Consider the following 19,731-nt stretch of genomic DNA (forward strand, 5'->3'; position numbering starts at 1 on the left):
TCAAGAAATTTAGTTAAGGGAAGGACATATTCTGAATGTTTCCATTGCAAGATACATGTAAATATATTTGTATAGTAAACAAAATGGCTAAAGAGCAGTGATCTTGAATAGTATAAGATGGCCAGGTAAGACAAGTCTGCAGTTGAATTTCACATATCCAGATATAGGAGATTGTTTATGATATGAGAACTTACAGGTAGTTGCAGGAAGGAACTGTGTGACAAACTGTGACATACTATTTACATGTAAAGAAGTGGGAAGGTCTTCCAGCAACCTGTGAATGGTCGTGGGTCCCCCCTGGGCTCTGCCCAGTTTCCTCCCACTATAATGCTGGTTGCCGTTTTATAAGTGAAATATTCTTGAGTACGGCGTAAAACACCAATCAAATAAATAAATAAATACATACATGTAAAGATTGTTTCCGTAAAAGGTCTAATTTTTTAAGGCTTTCGGTGGTGACTCCTAGGTTTTCTGTGTCAAGCTTTCACTTCCTGATTAAAACGAAGTTTTGAGATATTTCAGTTTCATTAACTATAGACCTGTGTACAGCATGCAAGTTAAAGGTTGTCACATCTTGTGGTGTCTTAGGCGTTGTTACCAAAAACAAACAACAGGCAACTCATTTGTTGTTTCAGACTTTACCAATATACTTTTCTACTGACTTTACTTTTTAGACACGTGCTTAACCATTTTCAAGAGCTTGTAGGAATTTGAAGACAAAACTTCTCCCAAAAAAGAAAGAAAGAATCAGAGGAGAACATTCCTTTATTTCAGAAGTGCCATTCAGCAGAGTATGATAAGAGCTTTAGAACAAAAAAAGAAGGTTTTAGCATTCCAACATCACGCGACTTAACTATTGTCTGGGGCACCAAGTCCTCTGCCAACAGCGCCCCTCCTCCCCTGACCCCCTGCCAACCCTCTGCATTTGCCCACCATTATACCCTTTTCCCCAGCTAACACCATGGGTGTGCCATCATCTGTGCTCTGACATTTACACAACTGTACCACAGAACCTGTACCATCTGCCAATAGACTTATCATTGACATAATTTTATTGTACTACCTCTGCCCAGAGAATGGCAATCTGATCTGGCCCCCAAAAGGGCATAGCTGTTCCCCAGCATCCCACGGATCCAGAGAAAACATCCACGCTATCTGCCGTAGTGCGTGCTTGCACAATCGGATCAGTTTTCGAGACGCCACTTGCTGCACAGCGCTCTCTTCCTGTTGCAGTGATAGACGGCAGGCGATTCTCCTTGTCCCATCTGTTGTCTTGGTGGCTCATGAATGTCTGCAACAAATATTTATGAATCTGATATGTTATTTTGGTGATAAAACTCTGCTTGTAAATCATAATTATGTGAATATTGCAAGGCGTACAGAATATGTTTAATCCACTACTGGTATGATTACCATTTGTCCGTGATGGTTTGTCAAGGATCAGTTTTCCAGAGTTGTCTTCCAAGCAGTTTGTTATTCTGATTAAATTGAAAATTGCTCCATGACTTCAGTTAGACAAGTCTCAAACCAAGTTCGAGATTTTGGCCATTTCATCCATAGTCAACTAAATTATGGGCTGTTTTTATTTCAGGTGTTGACTTTGATATACGTGATACAGCTATTATTCGGCTCAAACTCCAGTAGCAGTACTTCTCAGAGTGTTTATTTTTCTTGAGTGCAGCTTTCTTCTCGTCAGGAAGAAGAGAAATTTTGAGTGAATCAGAAGATTTAGATTCTAAAAAGCTTACTGCGTGCCACTTAAAATTTACCAGGGACAACACATAACTGGTGAAATATGGCCTCCTGTCAATTTATTTGTACTGTTATTTTAAATGCTTAAATAGTAACAAATTACACGTCCCCTCAGACCATGGGTTAAGGAGAATTAGGTAAAAAAAAAATTGAATGATGTTGTTTGCAGTTCATTAGTTGCTTAACGATTTTAAAAAACCCGGTCAAAAATATCTGAAACACAAAATTGCGGGAGCAGATTCCATTTGTGGTACTCATGACGGAGAAGGATGGGGTGATGTCAAGGACTCCTGCTGTAGTGTTATGATCGGAATCCTGCATGGAGTGTGGCACTTTAGAAGGAAAAAATCTTGTGGTTAAAGACTGTCTCCATTTTTTTTTTTTTTTTTTTTTTGTGACTGTGCATGCCCAGCTGTGTGGGTATCATATGTCTTTGAGGCAAAGGTTACCCCCTTGAGACAGTTCCCCCAAGGACAGTTAAAAGGGCCACAGCCACTCTATCTGAAAGACATGTTATCATAAGGGGTACTCTGAGGGCTGAAAGTGCCTGATATATAGGTCATGAGGGGACCCCCCCAAGAGGGCGACAGAGTACCCCGACTGGGTGCAGCAGTGTGAAGGGACAGTCAGGATAAGGTACTGGGTTTGAGATGTAAATAACGTATGTTTTATCAGCAGCTGGGGCAGTGTTTTTTTGTTTTTCTTTCTTCTTTTTTTCAATTTCATGTTCTTGCTCAGCTTCGTAAACATGTATATGTATTTAGATTTCACAACAACAACAACAGTGGTTTTATTGGTTGACGCGTGTAATGCAAACTTAAACATTTGTGATAATTTGGTGTATACAATAAAACATAAAAAATTATGAAAGGAATTCCTGTCATAACGACAGACGCTGTACCGGATCTGTAAAATAATAATACAGGAAGCCTTCTAAATCAAACCAGTCACCAGAGGTCAGAATATTGACAATATTAATTTGCCTACCCCATTTTATGAGTAGGAGTCCTTTAGAACAAAACCTTGGGTAATTTCCACATGGCTTTTGCTTGCTGTGATGTGAATTTATTCATGATGGTGTCCGGGTAGGGGGGACACAATTTACTATACAGTCCTCCAAGATGTGCAAAACAGATATTGATACTTTGAAAATTAATTATGATATCATTAGCCAATCCAGCCTACCCCAGTTCTTTATTCATGTTGCCATTCTTTAAAAAGCAACAAATACTTAGGAATGAATGAATGAATGATGTTGGCTTAACACAAGGCTGATAATATTTTGACCAGGTCATGGCCACAAATGCTTTGGAGCTAATTTTGGTAATACTTAAATGACATCATGTCATTGAAACACTTCTTCGGACTTTTTATTTTGACAGGGTGTAATTCTACACTTCATAAGTACATAGCATTGTAGTTGAATTCCTCAACCTTTTCACAGGTGAAAGAGCAACTTTTACATGGCAATTTATGCTCACTTTTAAGTTGACTGTGGTGACAAAACTACTTTGGTTGGATAAACCAATTTCAAGGCTTCACAAAAAGTGTCATTTTAACCATCTACACAGATTAATGCCTTTAGAGTTATGTACAGCTGGAATTCATTTTCATGGATTTTCTCCACGATTATGTTCGCGGGAATTCATTTTGGTGTATTTAAGAGAATACTGAAAAACAAATCTTAAAACCTTCCAAGATATAATATGGCCAAAATTGTTTTGTTTTATACCCACCAAGCTTTAGCACCAGAGTTGTGTATATTTAAACCATAATTTTCCTTCCCTGCTGTTAAAAAGTTAGCTGGCCCGTCGGGCTTTCTTACAGCAACTCCCGTCACCCTGGCAAAGATTTCCCTTCATTAGTACTACCACCTGTAGTATATGATTCAGTATTAGAAATTTTTTTCGCTGGAATTATTTTTCGCCGTAAATTATCAACCAGGAAAATGACTTCCACACTAAAATTAAGTAGTTCACAGTATGATAAAATAAACACCTTGCACAAATGTGAAAAGGTTGAAGAATTATAGTAATGGAATGGGCCAATGTATCGAAAAGCTTGTGGTGGTTACAGCAAGCTTTCTCGAGGTAGAGCTTGCCAACTTTATGATTTCCGTCTCTAAAAGCAGGGCACCCACTAGTCTCTAACATCCTTAAAAGTATTTTGTTTAGCATATTGTTAAATGACACAATTTGCTTGACTCTGATTGATTCATCCATTTTATATGGCCACTTGAGAGACTTTTGTGAAGATTGATTAAGTTTTTATCAGAAAACTTCATATGTGAGAAGGTCTGCCAGCAATCTAAGTGAAATATTCTTGAGTACGGCGTAAAACACCAATAAAATAAATAAATAAATAAATCAGAAAAAACTTAAATGTTGGCATTAAAAGTATCACTTTACAGCCTTCATGTGATTCCGGAGTTTCATTTTTACATGCCAAGCTTTCTTTGAATTGCTTGAATTTTATGTGCTGAGGCTGAAAAATAAGGTTATGTACAAAGGGGTAAGAAATTAATGGCATGGAGATTTAAGGACTTAGAATAGAGAATGAACATGTTTCATGTACATGAAACAATACGTAAATATGTTAAGAAATACAAGAAATGTAAAAATGTATGAAAAAATGTTCTAAGGAATTCTTCTGTTGTCAGCTGGTTACATTATGACTGTGTACAGAAGTGTAGCTGTACAACCACACACACCAGCTTCCCCTCCCCTGTCCCTTATCCCCCCACCCCACACCATCCCATGTGTTGATGTTACCCACCATCTGGACAAGTATCCCAAAGACTAGTCAGAAGAGTGAGGAAATCTGCTACAAAGGCTATGCTCATAGTAACAGGGTTCACCAAGCCCTTCTGAATATGCAGTAGTCTTATACTGAGTAAACATTCTAAAAATGACACTGTAATTCTTCAGTCTTTTTCTTTTATCTTTTTTTTTTGGCATGATTTTATGCAAGGTGTTTCTTTAAGTTTTCTTTGTGGACTTTGTGGATAAAAAATTATCCCCTTTTTTGTGAACCCTATAAATTGGTCAACCCAACCAGTGTAGTTTTGCCTGCAAAATTAAATTTAAAAAGTGAACAATAAGCACGCTGAAAGTCGCTCATTGATATATGCAAAAAGGTTGGAGAATTAGGGTGACGTCTTAATCCAGGTATTTAACTGTTTGTCTGCGTGACATGTGTAAGCATTGTTTGAACTGGCGACTCGATCTGTGATCAGTCCTATGACCAGCCCTGAAAGGTTGTCTATTCGCTCTTAATTTAACTTTCATGCCAAAAAATACAATTTTCAAGGCGAATAAAGGTCCTAAAATATTACTTTACCTGCAGAATCTTCTATTTGTCAGGTAGGATATTATCCTACCCTCTCATCAGCCCTTAAAATACTTTCTTTAGATCAGTGGAATGGTTGGAATCGGGTAAAATAAGTGACGTGGTAATGTATGAAAGTTTATGTTGAATACAGTATATGCTGTGTTCCAATTCAACTGGGCATGCAATGTGTGATTTGCTTGTTTCGTGTCTAATTTAATTGCGGTTTCTATTTCAGAGAATCCATGTAGATACAAAAAACAAATCAAAAGGTCCCTGTTGTCTGGATAATTTAGAAGGGAAGACCTATTTTCTTCCCTTCTTTTCAAGTTTCATGTTTCTTTAACATGTTGAATTGGTAGTAAATAGGTAGTGAATAGTTTTCTGAGCTGAATGTTGTGATAAAAACAAAAATGGCTGTTAAAATGTCTTTTCTGAAAAGTTTTAATAGATCAGTATGAAGTTTCACAAACATTACCTTCTTGACATGACTATAACATTTTTTCTGTGAATGTGGCATTGCTCTTGAGGAAATACGGAAAAGTAATAGACTGGATCGTTCTGGACAGTCTTTACAAGATGTTTTGAAATCTTTTTACTGAATTTGGTTGGGTTTTTTTTTTTAGAGTATTTACGGTAAAGCAGATTCTTTTGTGAAGATAATAAATGGGTGAGTGATTGGTGATGATGTCAGATAGACTGATGACTGATCTCTGCCAGTTATCTCCCATATGGTCACCAGACGGCCCAGAGAGGGAGATTGGGTTACCCCTGTCAATCACACTGACTGACAGCTCCACTGGTTACCACCCACATTCCAGGAAACAGCCAATGAGGTTTGTCTTTGATTGATGGGAGGGGAAGCTGTTTTCTGTCAAGAATCTGGCATCTGATTCATTGAAGACTGTAGATTTTCATTTCTTAACTGGTACATCTGTGTGGATGTAGACAAGAATAGTTCTTAAATGCTTGTGAAGATATGAATTGAGCCTTGTATCTTTTCAATCAAATGGAAACCAGAGCAGTCTGTAAAATCTATAATCAGTAAAGTGGCATCAGCAATTCAGTCTGAGTTCAGCATTACAAGAAATGAAAAGCTCAGACTGTGCCAGTCTTGTGTTTGAAATATTTAAATTGGAGTGATGCAAAAATAAGGACCAAAAACATTGTAATGTTTCAGTCTCTTCCCTTCTTAAAGATAGAATAAAGATTGTGTTTATCCCATACACAGAACAGTATAAATCAACACTTGGACTATTTAAGAGAAAGTCAATTTCAGGCTGTAAAACTATCCATTTTTATTATTGACCATTTGGGTTTCTGAAAGACTTGTTTGTTCGAAGACACCCTTTATAAAACATTTGTTTCCTGAAGTCAGGTCCCAGTTGTTTGAAAATGTTTTAGCTAATACTGATATTAAGTGAATATTTGTATTTAAGATATTAACAAACTTCAGCAGCCTATGCAGTTCTCCAAAGGCAAAGTATAACAACAAAAGACTTAGTTCACATATAATGTACTGTTATGCAATTGTTTTGGGGCTCAGTGCTAAATTGAAGACTTGGCTTAAAATTAGATCAAGTATTAGGTCTTAAACTATCTTTGAACAACTCATTCACCCCTCCTGCATGTATAGGCTTGAATGAATGAATGCATGAATGAATGATTATGGCTTTACGACACATGGGTAGTATGTATAGGCATGAGTGATGTTGGGTGTCTATTCGGTATTTTAATACAGCAGTGACGGTGCACGGTGCCAGGGTCATACACAGCGTGGTGTAGTTAAGAACACCCTGCCCCATTCTGAACTCTCATCACCTCCTTCAGCAGGTTCTTCCACAGCTTAACAAGTCTGGTGGTCGGGGGAAAAAATAGTCCCTCATGAAATAGGTGCTGTAATCTGTCAGACTACAGGGTGGTCTTTAAGTAAGGTATATTACAGGTCTCAAAGTGGAGGTAGCTACATATAGCAGTGTCCAATGAGCAGAGCAATGTATTAGCAATCAGAAATACCTGTCCAAACTTCAGGTCTTGGAGGTCAAGGCATCTGTCCAAACTTCAGGTCATGGAGGTCAAGGCTTCTGTCCAAACTTCAGGGCATGGAGGTCAAGGCATCTGTCCAAACTTCGGTCATGGAGGTCAAGGCATCTGTCCAAACTTTATGTCTTGGAGGTCAAGGCATATGTCCAAATTATATGTATATGCTGTGATTCAATGCATATTCCGTTCTGTGTACTCCACCTGAAGTTTAGCATCTTTCAGGTGACACATTATGCCAGCTTCTGATTAGTTTATTCACCTGATAGGGCCACTTTTAGAGTTCATTGGTGAATCTGATTAATTTCTTATCAGACAGACTTGAGTGTTGCTATGAAATGTACCATTTTAAGGTCTTTGTCAATACAAAACATTAGGTTGAAGACACTTTGGTGTGTGTCGCAACGTAAGAAACTGTTCAGATATATTTCTGCTTAACCAGATTCAGTGTTTTTGTTTAATCTACTCTACCTGGATGGCTCAAAGTGTTCATTTCTACATTACTCATACTCCTTCCTTTTTTTTAACTGCCTCTGCAACCAACACTTTCAAGCATTCTGAGAGGACTAAGGGGTGTTATTGTTAATGATTTGCACAATTTTATGAAGCTTGCATCTTTAATGGTACAGACAAATCTTTTTGTCTTCATTTTCATAATAATTTTATGCATAAATTCCATTGAAAAAAGTGCTTTAGTGGATGAAAAAGTGGAAGATTTACAGTAGGTGAAATACAGTATACACGTAGACCAATATATATGTATCTTTAAACAATATTGCCTGCCCAAGTATATTCTGGTCTTGCACTCCAAACTACACGTCACAATGGTCAGTGTAGCCTCAATCAAGAATTGTCAGCTCAAAGTATATTCTGGTCCTGCACTCCAAACTACATCTCACAATGGTCAGTGTAGCTTCAATGAAGACTGTCAGCTCAAAGTATATTTTGGTCCAGCACTCCAAACTACACGTCACAATGGTCCTGCACTCCAAACTACATGTCACAATGGTCCTGCACTCCAAGCTACACATCACAATCGTCAGTGTAGCTTCAATCAAGACTGTGAGCCCAAAGTATATTTTGGTCCTGCACTCCAAACTACATCTCACAATGGTGAGTGTAGCTACAGTCAGGATTGTCAGCCCAAAGGATATTCTGGCCCTGCACTCCAAGCTACATATCACAATGGTCAGTGTAGCTTTAGTCAAGACTGTGAGCCCAAAGTATATTTTGGTCCTGCACTCCAAACTACAAGTCACAATGGTCAGTGTAGCTTTAGTCAAGACTGCGAGCCCAAAGTATATTCTGGCCCTGCACTCCAAACTACACGTCACAATGGTCCTGTACTCTAAACTACATGTCTCAATGGTCCTGCACTCCAAGCTACACATCACAATGGTCCAGCACTCCAAGCTACACATCACAATGGTCAGTGTAGCTTTAGTCAAGACTGTGAGCCCAAAGTATATTTTGGCCCTGCACTCCAAACTACGCGTCACAATGGTCCTGTACTCTAAACTACATGTCTCAATGGTCCTGCACTCCAAGCTACACATCACAATGGTCAGTATAGCTTTAGTCAAAACTGTCAGCCCAAAGTATATTCTGGTCCTGCACTCCAAACTACACGTCACAATGGTCCTGCACTCCAAGCTACATATCACAATGGTCAGTGTAGCTTCAATGAAGACTGTCACCTCAAAGGATATTTTGGTCCAGCATTCCAAACTACACGTCACAATGGCCCTGCACTCCAAGCTACACATCACAATTGTCCTCCACTCCAAACTACACGTCACAATGGTCCTGCACTCCAAACTACACGTCACAATGGTCCTGCACTCCAAGCTACACGTCACAATGGCCAGTGTAGCTTTAGTCAAGACTGTGAGCCCAAAGTATATTTTGGTCCTGCACTCCAAACTACACATCACAATGGTCAGTGTAGCTTTAGTCAAGACTGTCAGCCCAAAGTATATTCTGGTCCTGCACTCCAAACTACACATCACAATGGTCCTGCACTCCAAGCTACACGTCACAATGGTCAGTGTAGCTTCAATGAAGACTGTCAGCTCAAAGTATATTTTGGTCCAGCATTCCAAACTACACGTCACAATGGTCCTGCACTCCAAGCTACACGTCACAATTGTCCTGCACTCCAAACTACACGTCACAATGGTCCTGCACTCCAAACTACACGTCACAATGGTCCTGCACTCCAAGCTACATATCACAATGGTCAGTGTAGCTTCAATGAAGACTGTCAGCTCAAAGTATATTTTGGTCCAGCACTCCAAACTACACATCACAATGGTCCTGCACTCCAAACTACATGTCACAATGGTCCTGCACTCCAAGCTACACATCACAATCGTCAGTGTAGCTTCAATCAAGACTGTGAGCCCAAAGTATATTCTGGTCCTGCACTCCAAACTACATCTCACAATGGTGAGTGTAGCTACAGTCAGGATTGTCAGCCCAAAGGATATTCTGGCCCTGCACTCCAAGCTACATATCACAATGGTCAGTGTAGCTTTAGTCAAGACTGTCAGCCCAAAGTATATTCTGGTCCTACACTCCAGACTACACGTCACAATGGTCAGTGTAGCTTCAATGCAGACATTTTGATCCTGCACTCCAAACTACACGTCACAGTAGTCAGTATAGCTTCAATCAACGCTGCCTGTCCAAGATAAACACACTATCATCTTGGTCATGCAGTCCAAAATACATGTAGGCCAGAACATCTTCAATCAGTATTGTCTGCTCAAAGTTTATTACCTCTTGTCTAAGTTTTCTAGATATCATATGTCCTTGGTTTCTAGTGACGCTAGATGTTTTAATTGTTAACCGTTCGGTTAAAGCTAACACTGTTCTCACTGTAACAGTTCAGTGACTGACCAGTGAGGTTGCAGGCTCTTAAATCCTGCTCTTGCTACATGTAGCTCGGCTGTAGCTTTCAGCGGTGTTTGTCAGGTGCCCACCAGGAAAGGGCATTATATCTGACCAGGTGTTTAGACAACCAGTCAAGGAGTTATACTGTGTTCATGTTAAAACCAATTCAAATGAAATAAAACTGTCTGAAAGGTTAAATAAAGTTGTTCAGTCAAAACTCATTAAAATGAAATAAATTTCAACTGTCTGACACTTTAAATAAAGTTGTTCAGTCAAAACTCATTAAAATGAAATAAATTTCAACTGTCTGAAAGGTTAAATAAAGTTGTTCAGTCAAAACTCCTTAAAATGAAATAAATTTCAACTGTCTGAAAGGTTAAATAAAGTTGTTCAGTCAAAACTCCTTAAAATGAAATAAATTTCAACTGTCTGAAAGGTTAAATAAAGTTGTTCAGTCAAAACTCATTAAAATGAAATAAATTTCAACTGTCTGAAAGGTTAAATAAAGTTGTTCAGTCAAAACTCATTAAAAACTGAATTCACAAAAATGGGCATTCAGACTGTCTTACTCTGTTCCAGTTAAGGTACATACATTAGTTTTGTCTTGTTTCGATATTTTTCATGATTCTGAGGGTTGGAATTCCCATTAACATTATGAAAAAAACAGCACTGATTTCTGATGTTACCTTGCTCAGGTTGATTTGGATAGATGTCTGAAAACATAGCTGATGTAACATAGAGACTAGGTTACTTACCCATCTGACAAGAAATGTGTGACTTAAGAGCTATCTAAGTGCGAACGTAAAAAGTAACTATCTTAACTGTTAAAATTGAAAAAACCACTGAAAAACATTCGTGAAAATGATAAGTTTTTGTAGACATCTGGACAGTTAAAGAATTTGTTAACTACATACATTCATTTCTCTTAGTTTATGAATAAAATACAACAATGTCTAAGGGACATGCACTGCTTAGGCACAACTTTTTTTAGTTAGCAAAGTTTCACTGACAAGCTGTTGCAGGCTGACAAAGATTAATATGTTTTCAAAAAACTCGCATGTCTTGCGTACGTGATTTCCTATCTCGGCTCAACTCCCTGTTGAGAAGGTTAGTGGGACATGTTTCTTTGGCCAATTTCTTTTTTCTTGTATTAGTGTCTGCGTGTGTGTTCAGTTCCTTATGATTGCAGTGTTGGAAAACCAGGCACAGTAGAAAAAAAGGAAAGGTACCAAATGAAATCTTGGCTTGTAAAACCAGACTAACATCTTATTAAGATAGTGTAATACACAGGTCTGTTCTTGCCAGCAGCGAGCGTGAAGTTGGTTTGCAGTTTATACGCAACATCATTGCTCTTCACACTATACATAATTTCCTATGTCTTTCAACTCATCAACTGCTAGCTCCCTTTCCTGTCCCCCGCCCCCCCTCCCCCCAACACACACAAGCACACACATCTTGCACACCCATTTCTTCAGCTTTATTAGAGTTTAATGTAGCCATCTTCAATTAGGATAATTTATTGTAGCCCTATATCTTCTAAATACATGCAAGGCAAGGACAAATTTAATTTTGAGTTTTACGGGTTAGCCAACATTTAAAAAAATGCAAATATGGAATAAAAAAAATTATATTCATTTTTTTATTTTGCTCAGTCAGTGTATTTTATGATTTTCCTGGGTTTTTTTTTAACAAGAACAATTGCTCTGACAATCCACATTTCACACAAATGAAATGATTTTCTCAATTTTATTTTTATATTCCTTCCTCCAGCATTGAAAGAAGATTCATTCTGTCTGTAAAACAAAAACTTTTAATTGGTGTGGCCTAAATGTTTATATCTTATGAGTTAAGTGTACATTTGTCATATAAACATGCATAATGTGTCATTGGGGATAAACTGTATCCTTAAGAAAGCTTTTAATGTCATATTCCAGCAAAATTGCCTTATTTAACGTGACATTCGTCAGCCTTATCCAGTGTCAAATCAGAAATATTTTCACATCACATCACATCACGGAAATTATACGGATACTATTGAAGATTTTGTTTTTTTGGGAAAACTTTATAATTATGTCACACCCATTGGTATTCCCCAAATTTGCTGTGTAGTTTTACTTTGTTGGCCCTTAAGTTTAAGTGGGAAGACAGGGCCTTGTTTAAGTTTAAGTGGGAAGACAGGGCCTTGTTTAAGTTTAAGTGGGAAGACAAGGCCTTGTTTAAGTTTAAATGGGAAGACAGGGCCTTGGGCGTGACCAAGGGGGTTAGCTAGCCAGCACGAAGCAGTGACCCAAGAGCCTCTCACCAGTGCGTTCGCTGTGAATTCAAGTCCAGCTCATGCACGCTTACTCTCAAGGCATACCTGGGAATGTCTGTCTGGTCGTGGTTTTCCCCTCGAGTTCTGCAAAGTTTCCTCCCGCCATAACGCTGGCCACATCGTGGGAGTGAAATATTTTTGAGTATGGCGTAAAGCACCAATCAAATAAATAATGCAAGTCACTGATCCATGCAAATGTTTTGCATATTTAGAGTGCAATATTAATATAAAAAATACTTAATTTTTTGATGTATTAATTAAGGTGAACATGTTCATTTACCCAATACTCTTTGGCTGAAGTTTCTTCCAACAAGATATTTGACCTTTATGCGTTAGCAGTAGTAAAAGGAAAAAAACAAAATTCAAGAGGTACAACCATACATATACATATAAAAGAACATCCAGAAGTATCAAATTTGTACCTGTGTGTTATCTGTAGACAGGTGTTAAAAGATTATTTGTCAGTAAGGATGAGAGTTGATCATTCTCTACCAATTGTTATTCTTCTCGCTGGACGTTATCTGTGATTCTTTTCACTTTCGCTCGCCACGATATGGCTGAGATTTTGCCGATGTGGCGTTAAGCCATAATCATTCATTCATTCATTTATTCATTCCAATATCACCTATGTTTCTAAGATGGTTCTGTCTGTATCCATCCAAATGAATCAGTCAGTGACTCTGTGCAGAGGATGTTGGGTTACAACCAATTCTACTCAACTAATTCATCTGATTAGACATTTACCGGGATTCTTTCCACTTGTGCATACATGTCTAAGCTGCTTCTGTCTATAATATCATCAATCCAAACAAATCAGTGCGTACACGTAACTCTGTGCGTAAGATGGTGCAGTGAGTAACAACTCTGACAAACAGAATTAAAGCTGAGATCTCTATTTGTTGACGTCTCGGGGCAGGTTTGTAAATTTCTGACGTTTGTCTTCAGTTGACGGAGTCAACCGATGTTACTTTTACCTCAGTTATCATCGTCACTATCCATCAGCTCTCTTAATTTAGCCCCATGTGCAATCCATCTTGGGGTGTCAATCATTTCCAGTTGCCATAGCGATCCCATCCTGTTCCAATATGTAGTTGTCAATCAAAGCTGATGTAGATCGCCCCAAGAAACCCGTTGGATTGTTTGGGCTTGCAAATTACCTGTCACTCATGCAAAGAATTTTGAAAACGTTGCCTTTGAAGTGAGTGATAATGTGTAGAGGAGGGTGTCCATATTCACAATCTTCTGTCTATCTCTTACTTCCTTGTTGTTTGCCTTTTTAGATTTTTGAAGATTTTAGACATTTGTGATAGCAGTTATCTGTCCTTGTTCTAGAGATAAAATTATCTTTCCAGACCCGTTTCTGCATCTTTAAATTTTTTTTATCTTCGTTTGACTGTTAGTGATGTTTGAGTGAGCATGGCATTGTTACCTGCTCATGTCTAGTCGAGAAAACCAGAATGCAAATAGAAGATTTTTCTATTGCTTTGCAATGATATGTTCACCATTCTTTTGACTGTAAAAGATGTAATGCCTGCAAAAAAAGCTTGTACATATTTTTTGTTCTTGTTTCTCTTTTTGCGACATATATGTCAGTACTGCCACATGTGCAAAACTTCCCAGCTCTGTTCATGTTTAGTGACATTTACTGCAGGCTACAGAAATTAATATGAATTGGTTAGCACTCTAGCACAGCGTAATGACCCAGGAGCCTCTCACCAATGCGGTCACTGTGAGTTCAAGCCCAGCTCATGCTGGCTTCTTTTCTGGCCGTAAGTGGAAAGGTCTGTCAGCAACCTGCTAATGGTTGTGGATTTCCCCCAGGCTGTGCACGGTTTCCTCCCACCATAATGCTGGCTGTCGTCGTATAAGTGAAATATTCTTGAGTACAGCATAAAACACCAATCAAATAATTAAATAAATCTAGTAAGTGTTAAAAGACACAATGTCCAAACTTTGACCAACTGACTGACTGATCAACCAACAGAGTGACAGTGTTGCTTATTCTCACATTTCAAATTACTGACCTAAGCAATAACAATTTCTTTCAACACTTTGACACTGAAAGCTGTGTTTCTATAACTGTATGTATAATTAGATAGTTTTTGCTCTACCCTTATTCGCCAAACTTCTTGTGTAGAAAAGCAATATCCAGTATGTTTTATGCATCATTTAATTTTGGAGACAAAGTTAAATAAGTTGTCGGCCTATTTCAAGGCTTCACGAAAAGTTGAAATTTTATCATGCAGTCAACACAGAATAATACCCTCAGAATATATAAAACAATGCCCTCAGAATATATAATATATATTGAATATACTTGAATAAACATCTTGCGAACTTGCAAAAACTTTGAAGTGTTAATACAGTGCTTGTGTATGTTATCGTTTACAGTTACTTACCAATATTTTCATTCTGTTTGTATTACAGGGAGGTGTGGCCAGTGTCCCTTCCTCCGCCTCCTCTACCCCCTCAGCAGGAGGACCTCCTCCTCCCCCACCTCCGCCCCCACCCCCAGTCACTGAGGACGACGGTTCTGCACCTTCATCAGGCGGGGATGACGGAAGGGCAGCCCTGTTTGCGTCCCTTAACAAAGGAGCTGATGTCACAAAAGGTCATTGTCAAGGCCAAAGTTGTAACCTCAAGGTTATCGACCTGTTACTGAAATTTTAAGACGTTAAACACTTGCCATTTTTGGTGTTCGATTGACTTATTATTATGTGTGAGCAAATCAGTTTTGTTTGCCTGTTCTAATAACAAAGGTGCTAAAGTCACAAAAGATCAGTATCAAGGTCAAATCTGATATTCCAAGGTTATCAATCTGGTACTAAAATTTGAACAAAATTAAACATTCGTTGAGTTTTGTGTAAAAATATCCTTTTATTATGTATGAGCAAATCAGTTCTACATGTATTTGCTTCAGGCTCTCTAATAACAGAGGTTCATTGTCCTGGCTCATTCTTGATGATGAAATCAAAGAAACTACTTCATATTAAGAAGGATCGGCCCAGGTCACAATGTTTTGAAAAGAATTTACCCAAATGTCTCAACCTTTTCACTTATGAATGAGAAAATTTTAGTGTAATTTGTGCACATTTATAATTATATTTTGGATACAAAAGTACATTGGTTGGATTGGCCAATTTCAGGGCTTCACAATAAGTATACATGTAATTTTATCAGTCTACTTAGAATAATGCCTTTAGAATATGCTTGAATAAATACCTTGCAAATATGCGAAAGGTGTTGAAGAATTTCAGTAAGAGATATTAGCAATGTGACTTTTGCAACATTGTGTGACGCAAATGCAAGATTTGAAAAAAAAAATGAATTAATTGTTTTTATACTGAAAGTTCAGTCTTTTGAGCTGACCATCTTTAAAATTTTGAACAGAAAATGTGGAGGAAATATAAATAATGCTTAATTGTGCTAATTATTACAATAATAATTCACTTATTAAATTCACTCATATTTTTAAATTAGAATATGTGCTGTACATGGAATAAAAACTCAAAAAATTCATTCACGATCTACCAGAAGACTGTACAGATCCACTCCTGGCAGTGAACTGAATTAACGGATTTCTCATCTGGTTTGTTTAACAGGGTTGAAGAAAGTCACAGATGACATGAAGACTCACAAAAACCCGAGCATAAGACAGGGACCCGCCCCGTTCAAACCCAACAAATCACCGTCACCGATCACTGCTCCCAAGCCGAAGGCCACACCAGCTGTGGCAGCTAAGCCACCCAGGCTGGAACTGGAGGGAGGGAAAAAATGGCTGGTGGTAAGTTTTTAGTCTCATGGCATTAATGTTGTCTTTACCCTAGCCCTGTCCCTTACGGATCATGTGCTCCAGGTAGTGTTATTAGTCCTTCTTCTGGTACCCACATTGGGTAGAGGGGCCATCTGGTAGTCTGTCATCTGTGGGTACATGGCTTTGCGATGATGAGTCATGGAACTAGTGCGAGTTTTGGACTCCCTCATCCAATTTGGACAACATAATGACCATTTTCTCCCAGTTTGGGCTTAAAAACAGTTTTTTGTACTTTTTCAATATTGTTCATTGTATTCCTTTGGAATTGAATACATTGCATTACTGTAACAAGTTCCCAATCAAGGGTGACCCCTACATCCAATTTAGACACAATTATGGCCATTTTGAACTTCAACAGTTTTCCCGATTTTTCTCTTTTGTTCATTACATTGAATTGGAACTTGATGCATAGCTTCGCTATGACAAGTTACACATCAAGTTTGATTTTCGGGCTGTTTCGTCGAATTTCAACAAAAATTGAAGTACAACCATTTTTGTTCTGTTGTGGACATGGACATTCTGATGACTCAAACCGTAAACTTTCCAGCATACCTGTCACATACGTTCACATACTTCATGGAGAACTGGTGAATTAATGTGGGTTTTTTTTCTTCAAAATATGAACTTTCCAAAGCAGGACTATTTTCATATTAAAAGTTTTCCAAATCATTCATCAGATGCAAAATCCTGATGTTTGGAATGGCTAAATATCTTGAGACTACAGTTTTCATAGCTATGTTTATTACTTTTGAAGTTAAAGTGATCAGAGGAATGGAAGGAAGGATTTAGTTGGGTGGAGAGTCTTGCAGGTACTAATGATGACCTGTGTCCTTGGGGTAGAAATCAAGTAGCACCTAAGACTTCAACATCCGTGATTTCACCACTACTTCTCTTGGTGCTCTGCATAAGATGAACTTGTCAAGTACCCGATGTCCAGACTGGCATCAGTATATTGTGACGATTGGGCGTCACAGCAGGCTTTTTTGAGCATGGTGCTCCAGTGAGGCAGATGTAGAAAGATATGTCGGCATTGGATCATGGCCTGCCACAGGGTGACAAGATGAACAAAATAATTAAAAGTTAAAAGTGATGTTAAACCTTAATGAAACAATCAATCAAATCCTCGCGTCTCCTTGGGTCTGTGCCGTAAGACTCAAGCCAGCAACTGTAACAACTACATGTCATTTTTTTCTTCCTCGCTTCAGGAGTACCAGAACGGCAACAACAACATCCAGATCACAGACACCAACATGAAACAGATCGTCTACATCTTCAAGTGTAACCAGAGTTCTGTTGTCATCAAGGGCAAGGTCAACTCTGTCATTGTAGGTAAGGTCACAAAGGTCAAGGGTATTGTTTGTAAGGTCTAGAAAGGTCAAGGATATTATGTCTTGGTCTGGAAAGGTCATGGAAAAAAATTTGTCTGGTTAGAAGGATCAAAGGTATTTTGTGTTGGTCTTGTGTGGGTTGGCCTGGAACGGTCAAGGATATTGTGTTTTTCATTAGTCCAGAATGGACAGATTTATCTTGTGGTTGTCTCGAAAGATCAAGGTTAGACTAGTGTATTGATTTGTGGAGAAATCAACCACTTGCACAGTAAATGAAGATGTTTCAAACTTCGGGTAATAGGTATTTTGTATTGGTCTTGTGTGGGTTGGTCTGGAACGGTCAAGGATATTGTGTTTTTCATTTGTCCAAAATGGACAGATTTATCGTGTGGTTGTCTAGAAAGATCAAGGTTAGACTAATGTATTGATTTGTGGAGAAATCAACTACTTGCACAGTGTATGAAGATGTTTCAAACTTCGGGTAATAACCTTATAGTATCTCTTATTTATGTTTTGATTACAAAAGTAAATTTACACAGCTGTGGAACCAGTTTCAAGTGCCTTTTTTCAAGATATGCAAGTTTGTTACACTGTCACCGATAAATTCATGATTAACTGCCTCAACTATAACTGTTTAAGACAGGATGTTTGTCAGGTACCTGGCAGGAGCCGTTAGTTTTCTCCAGGCATTCCACTTTCCACCCCCCACATAAACTTGACTGCCATCATATAATTGAAAAAAAGTCTTGATACTATGTGAAATAAGTAAATAAATAAATATAACATTGTTTATGCTCTTGGTCATTTCAGATAGCTGTAAAAAAGTTGGCGTTGTGGTAGAAGACGTGATCTCAAGCATTGAGTTTGTCAACTGCCAGAGTGTAAAGGGGCAGGTAAGAGCAAGAGAGAGAAAAACCATAGTGCTGTGTAAAGTTTTTACGCAGCCCTGGAAAATCCTTTAGCGATGGAATGTGAAATTAAAATTTCCAGACCATGAAAGTCATGGAATTTGTGTGCAGGTCATTGAATTTCTTTGAATGTCATGAAATTTGATTAAAATGACAAAAACTGTCCGAATTTGCTCATTTAGGTTTCAGATTCTTTACATTGCGAGATTTTAAATTTGTTGTCGATATGTTGCTCACGCATGAAGCTGAGCAAAATTTTTTGCAAGATGGCATGCCGAAGGTTTTCACTTATAATGGAAGTCCTGGATTTCTGTTTGAAAAGGTCTTGGAAAGAAATCGAATTTAAGCAGTATGGTGCTGCATGAACCCTGCTCTAGAGTGCCTGCTCCTTTTTCTACACTCTCTTTACATCACTGCCAGCAGAAGACTCATATGACCTTTCCATCCCATGCTGAACACTGGGTCTTGTTTATCATCAGCCTCACTACTGCTGATCTTAATGTAGTCATTTTCAGTGACCTTGTCATGTATTTCAAGGACATTTGGGTTATTTTAGTTATAATTTGTTACAGCTCTTGAAGTCTTTAAGCAATTCTCATCTAACTTGTGTCAATTGTGCACATAGTCCTCTAGAAGAGTGCTTTTTTTATTATTATTGATTTTAATACTTTTTCAAGGTCATTGGGACTGTGCCTTCATTACCCTATAAACACACTATCTCATGCAACAGTGCTTTATTATAGGGTATACAGGGGTATTCGGTGCATTGCAGCATATTTTTAATCCGTTTGATATCCAGTGATCTTGGAGTGCTCAAGGTTTTTGTACCAAAAAAATATTTTTCATGAAGTAAATGTTTTTTTTTTTTGTTATGACAGATCATGGGTAAGGCTCCGACAGTGAGCATTGACAAGACGGATGGCTGTATGGTCTACCTGAGTAAAGACTCAGTGGAGGCAAATATTGTCACAGCTAAATCTTCAGAGATGAATATACTTTTGCCAGGAGCTGATGGAGATTTTGTAAGTGCTGTTTTACCTTAAACCTGGTCCCTTTGCATCGTCTTAATGTTGTATGTTAAATGTGATAACAACACAGCATTTTTAGTAACTCCCGACTAAATTGCAGTTGTCATCAATCATCAGTGACACACTGCATTTTTTATTATTATTATTATTATTATTATTATTATTTTTTTACCTAATTCTGCTTAAGTCACTATTTGCTATTATTTAAGAATAAAATTCTGACTGAAGGAAATTGACGAGAGGCAGTATTCCACCAGTTATCACCCCGTTGTCGTCGTTGTTCCAGTGCACTCTCTGCTGTATGATATATATGATTGGCTGTGTA

At 38.1% G+C, this 19,731-nt stretch overlaps 1 protein-coding gene across 3 annotated transcripts in view; it reads left to right on the forward strand.

The window, feature by feature from the left end:
• The window catches only part of LOC135463625 (adenylyl cyclase-associated protein 1-like), a 102,901-nt gene that overhangs the window by 80,223 nt on the left and 2,947 nt on the right, over positions 1-19,731 (forward strand). For all 3 annotated transcript variants that reach the window (XM_064740966.1, XM_064740967.1, XM_064740965.1), the window contains 5 exons: positions 14,756-14,939; positions 15,931-16,112; positions 17,348-17,471; positions 18,281-18,363; positions 19,257-19,400. In XM_064740966.1, coding sequence (XP_064597036.1) covers positions 14,756-14,939; positions 15,931-16,112; positions 17,348-17,471; positions 18,281-18,363; positions 19,257-19,400 — 717 coding nt within the window. The remainder of the gene's footprint in view (positions 1-14,755; positions 14,940-15,930; positions 16,113-17,347; positions 17,472-18,280; positions 18,364-19,256; positions 19,401-19,731) is intronic.

Source organism: Liolophura sinensis, chromosome 3 (genome assembly GCF_032854445.1).
Source record: "Liolophura sinensis isolate JHLJ2023 chromosome 3, CUHK_Ljap_v2, whole genome shotgun sequence".
NCBI classification, from domain to species: Eukaryota; Metazoa; Mollusca; class Polyplacophora; order Chitonida; family Chitonidae; genus Liolophura; species Liolophura sinensis.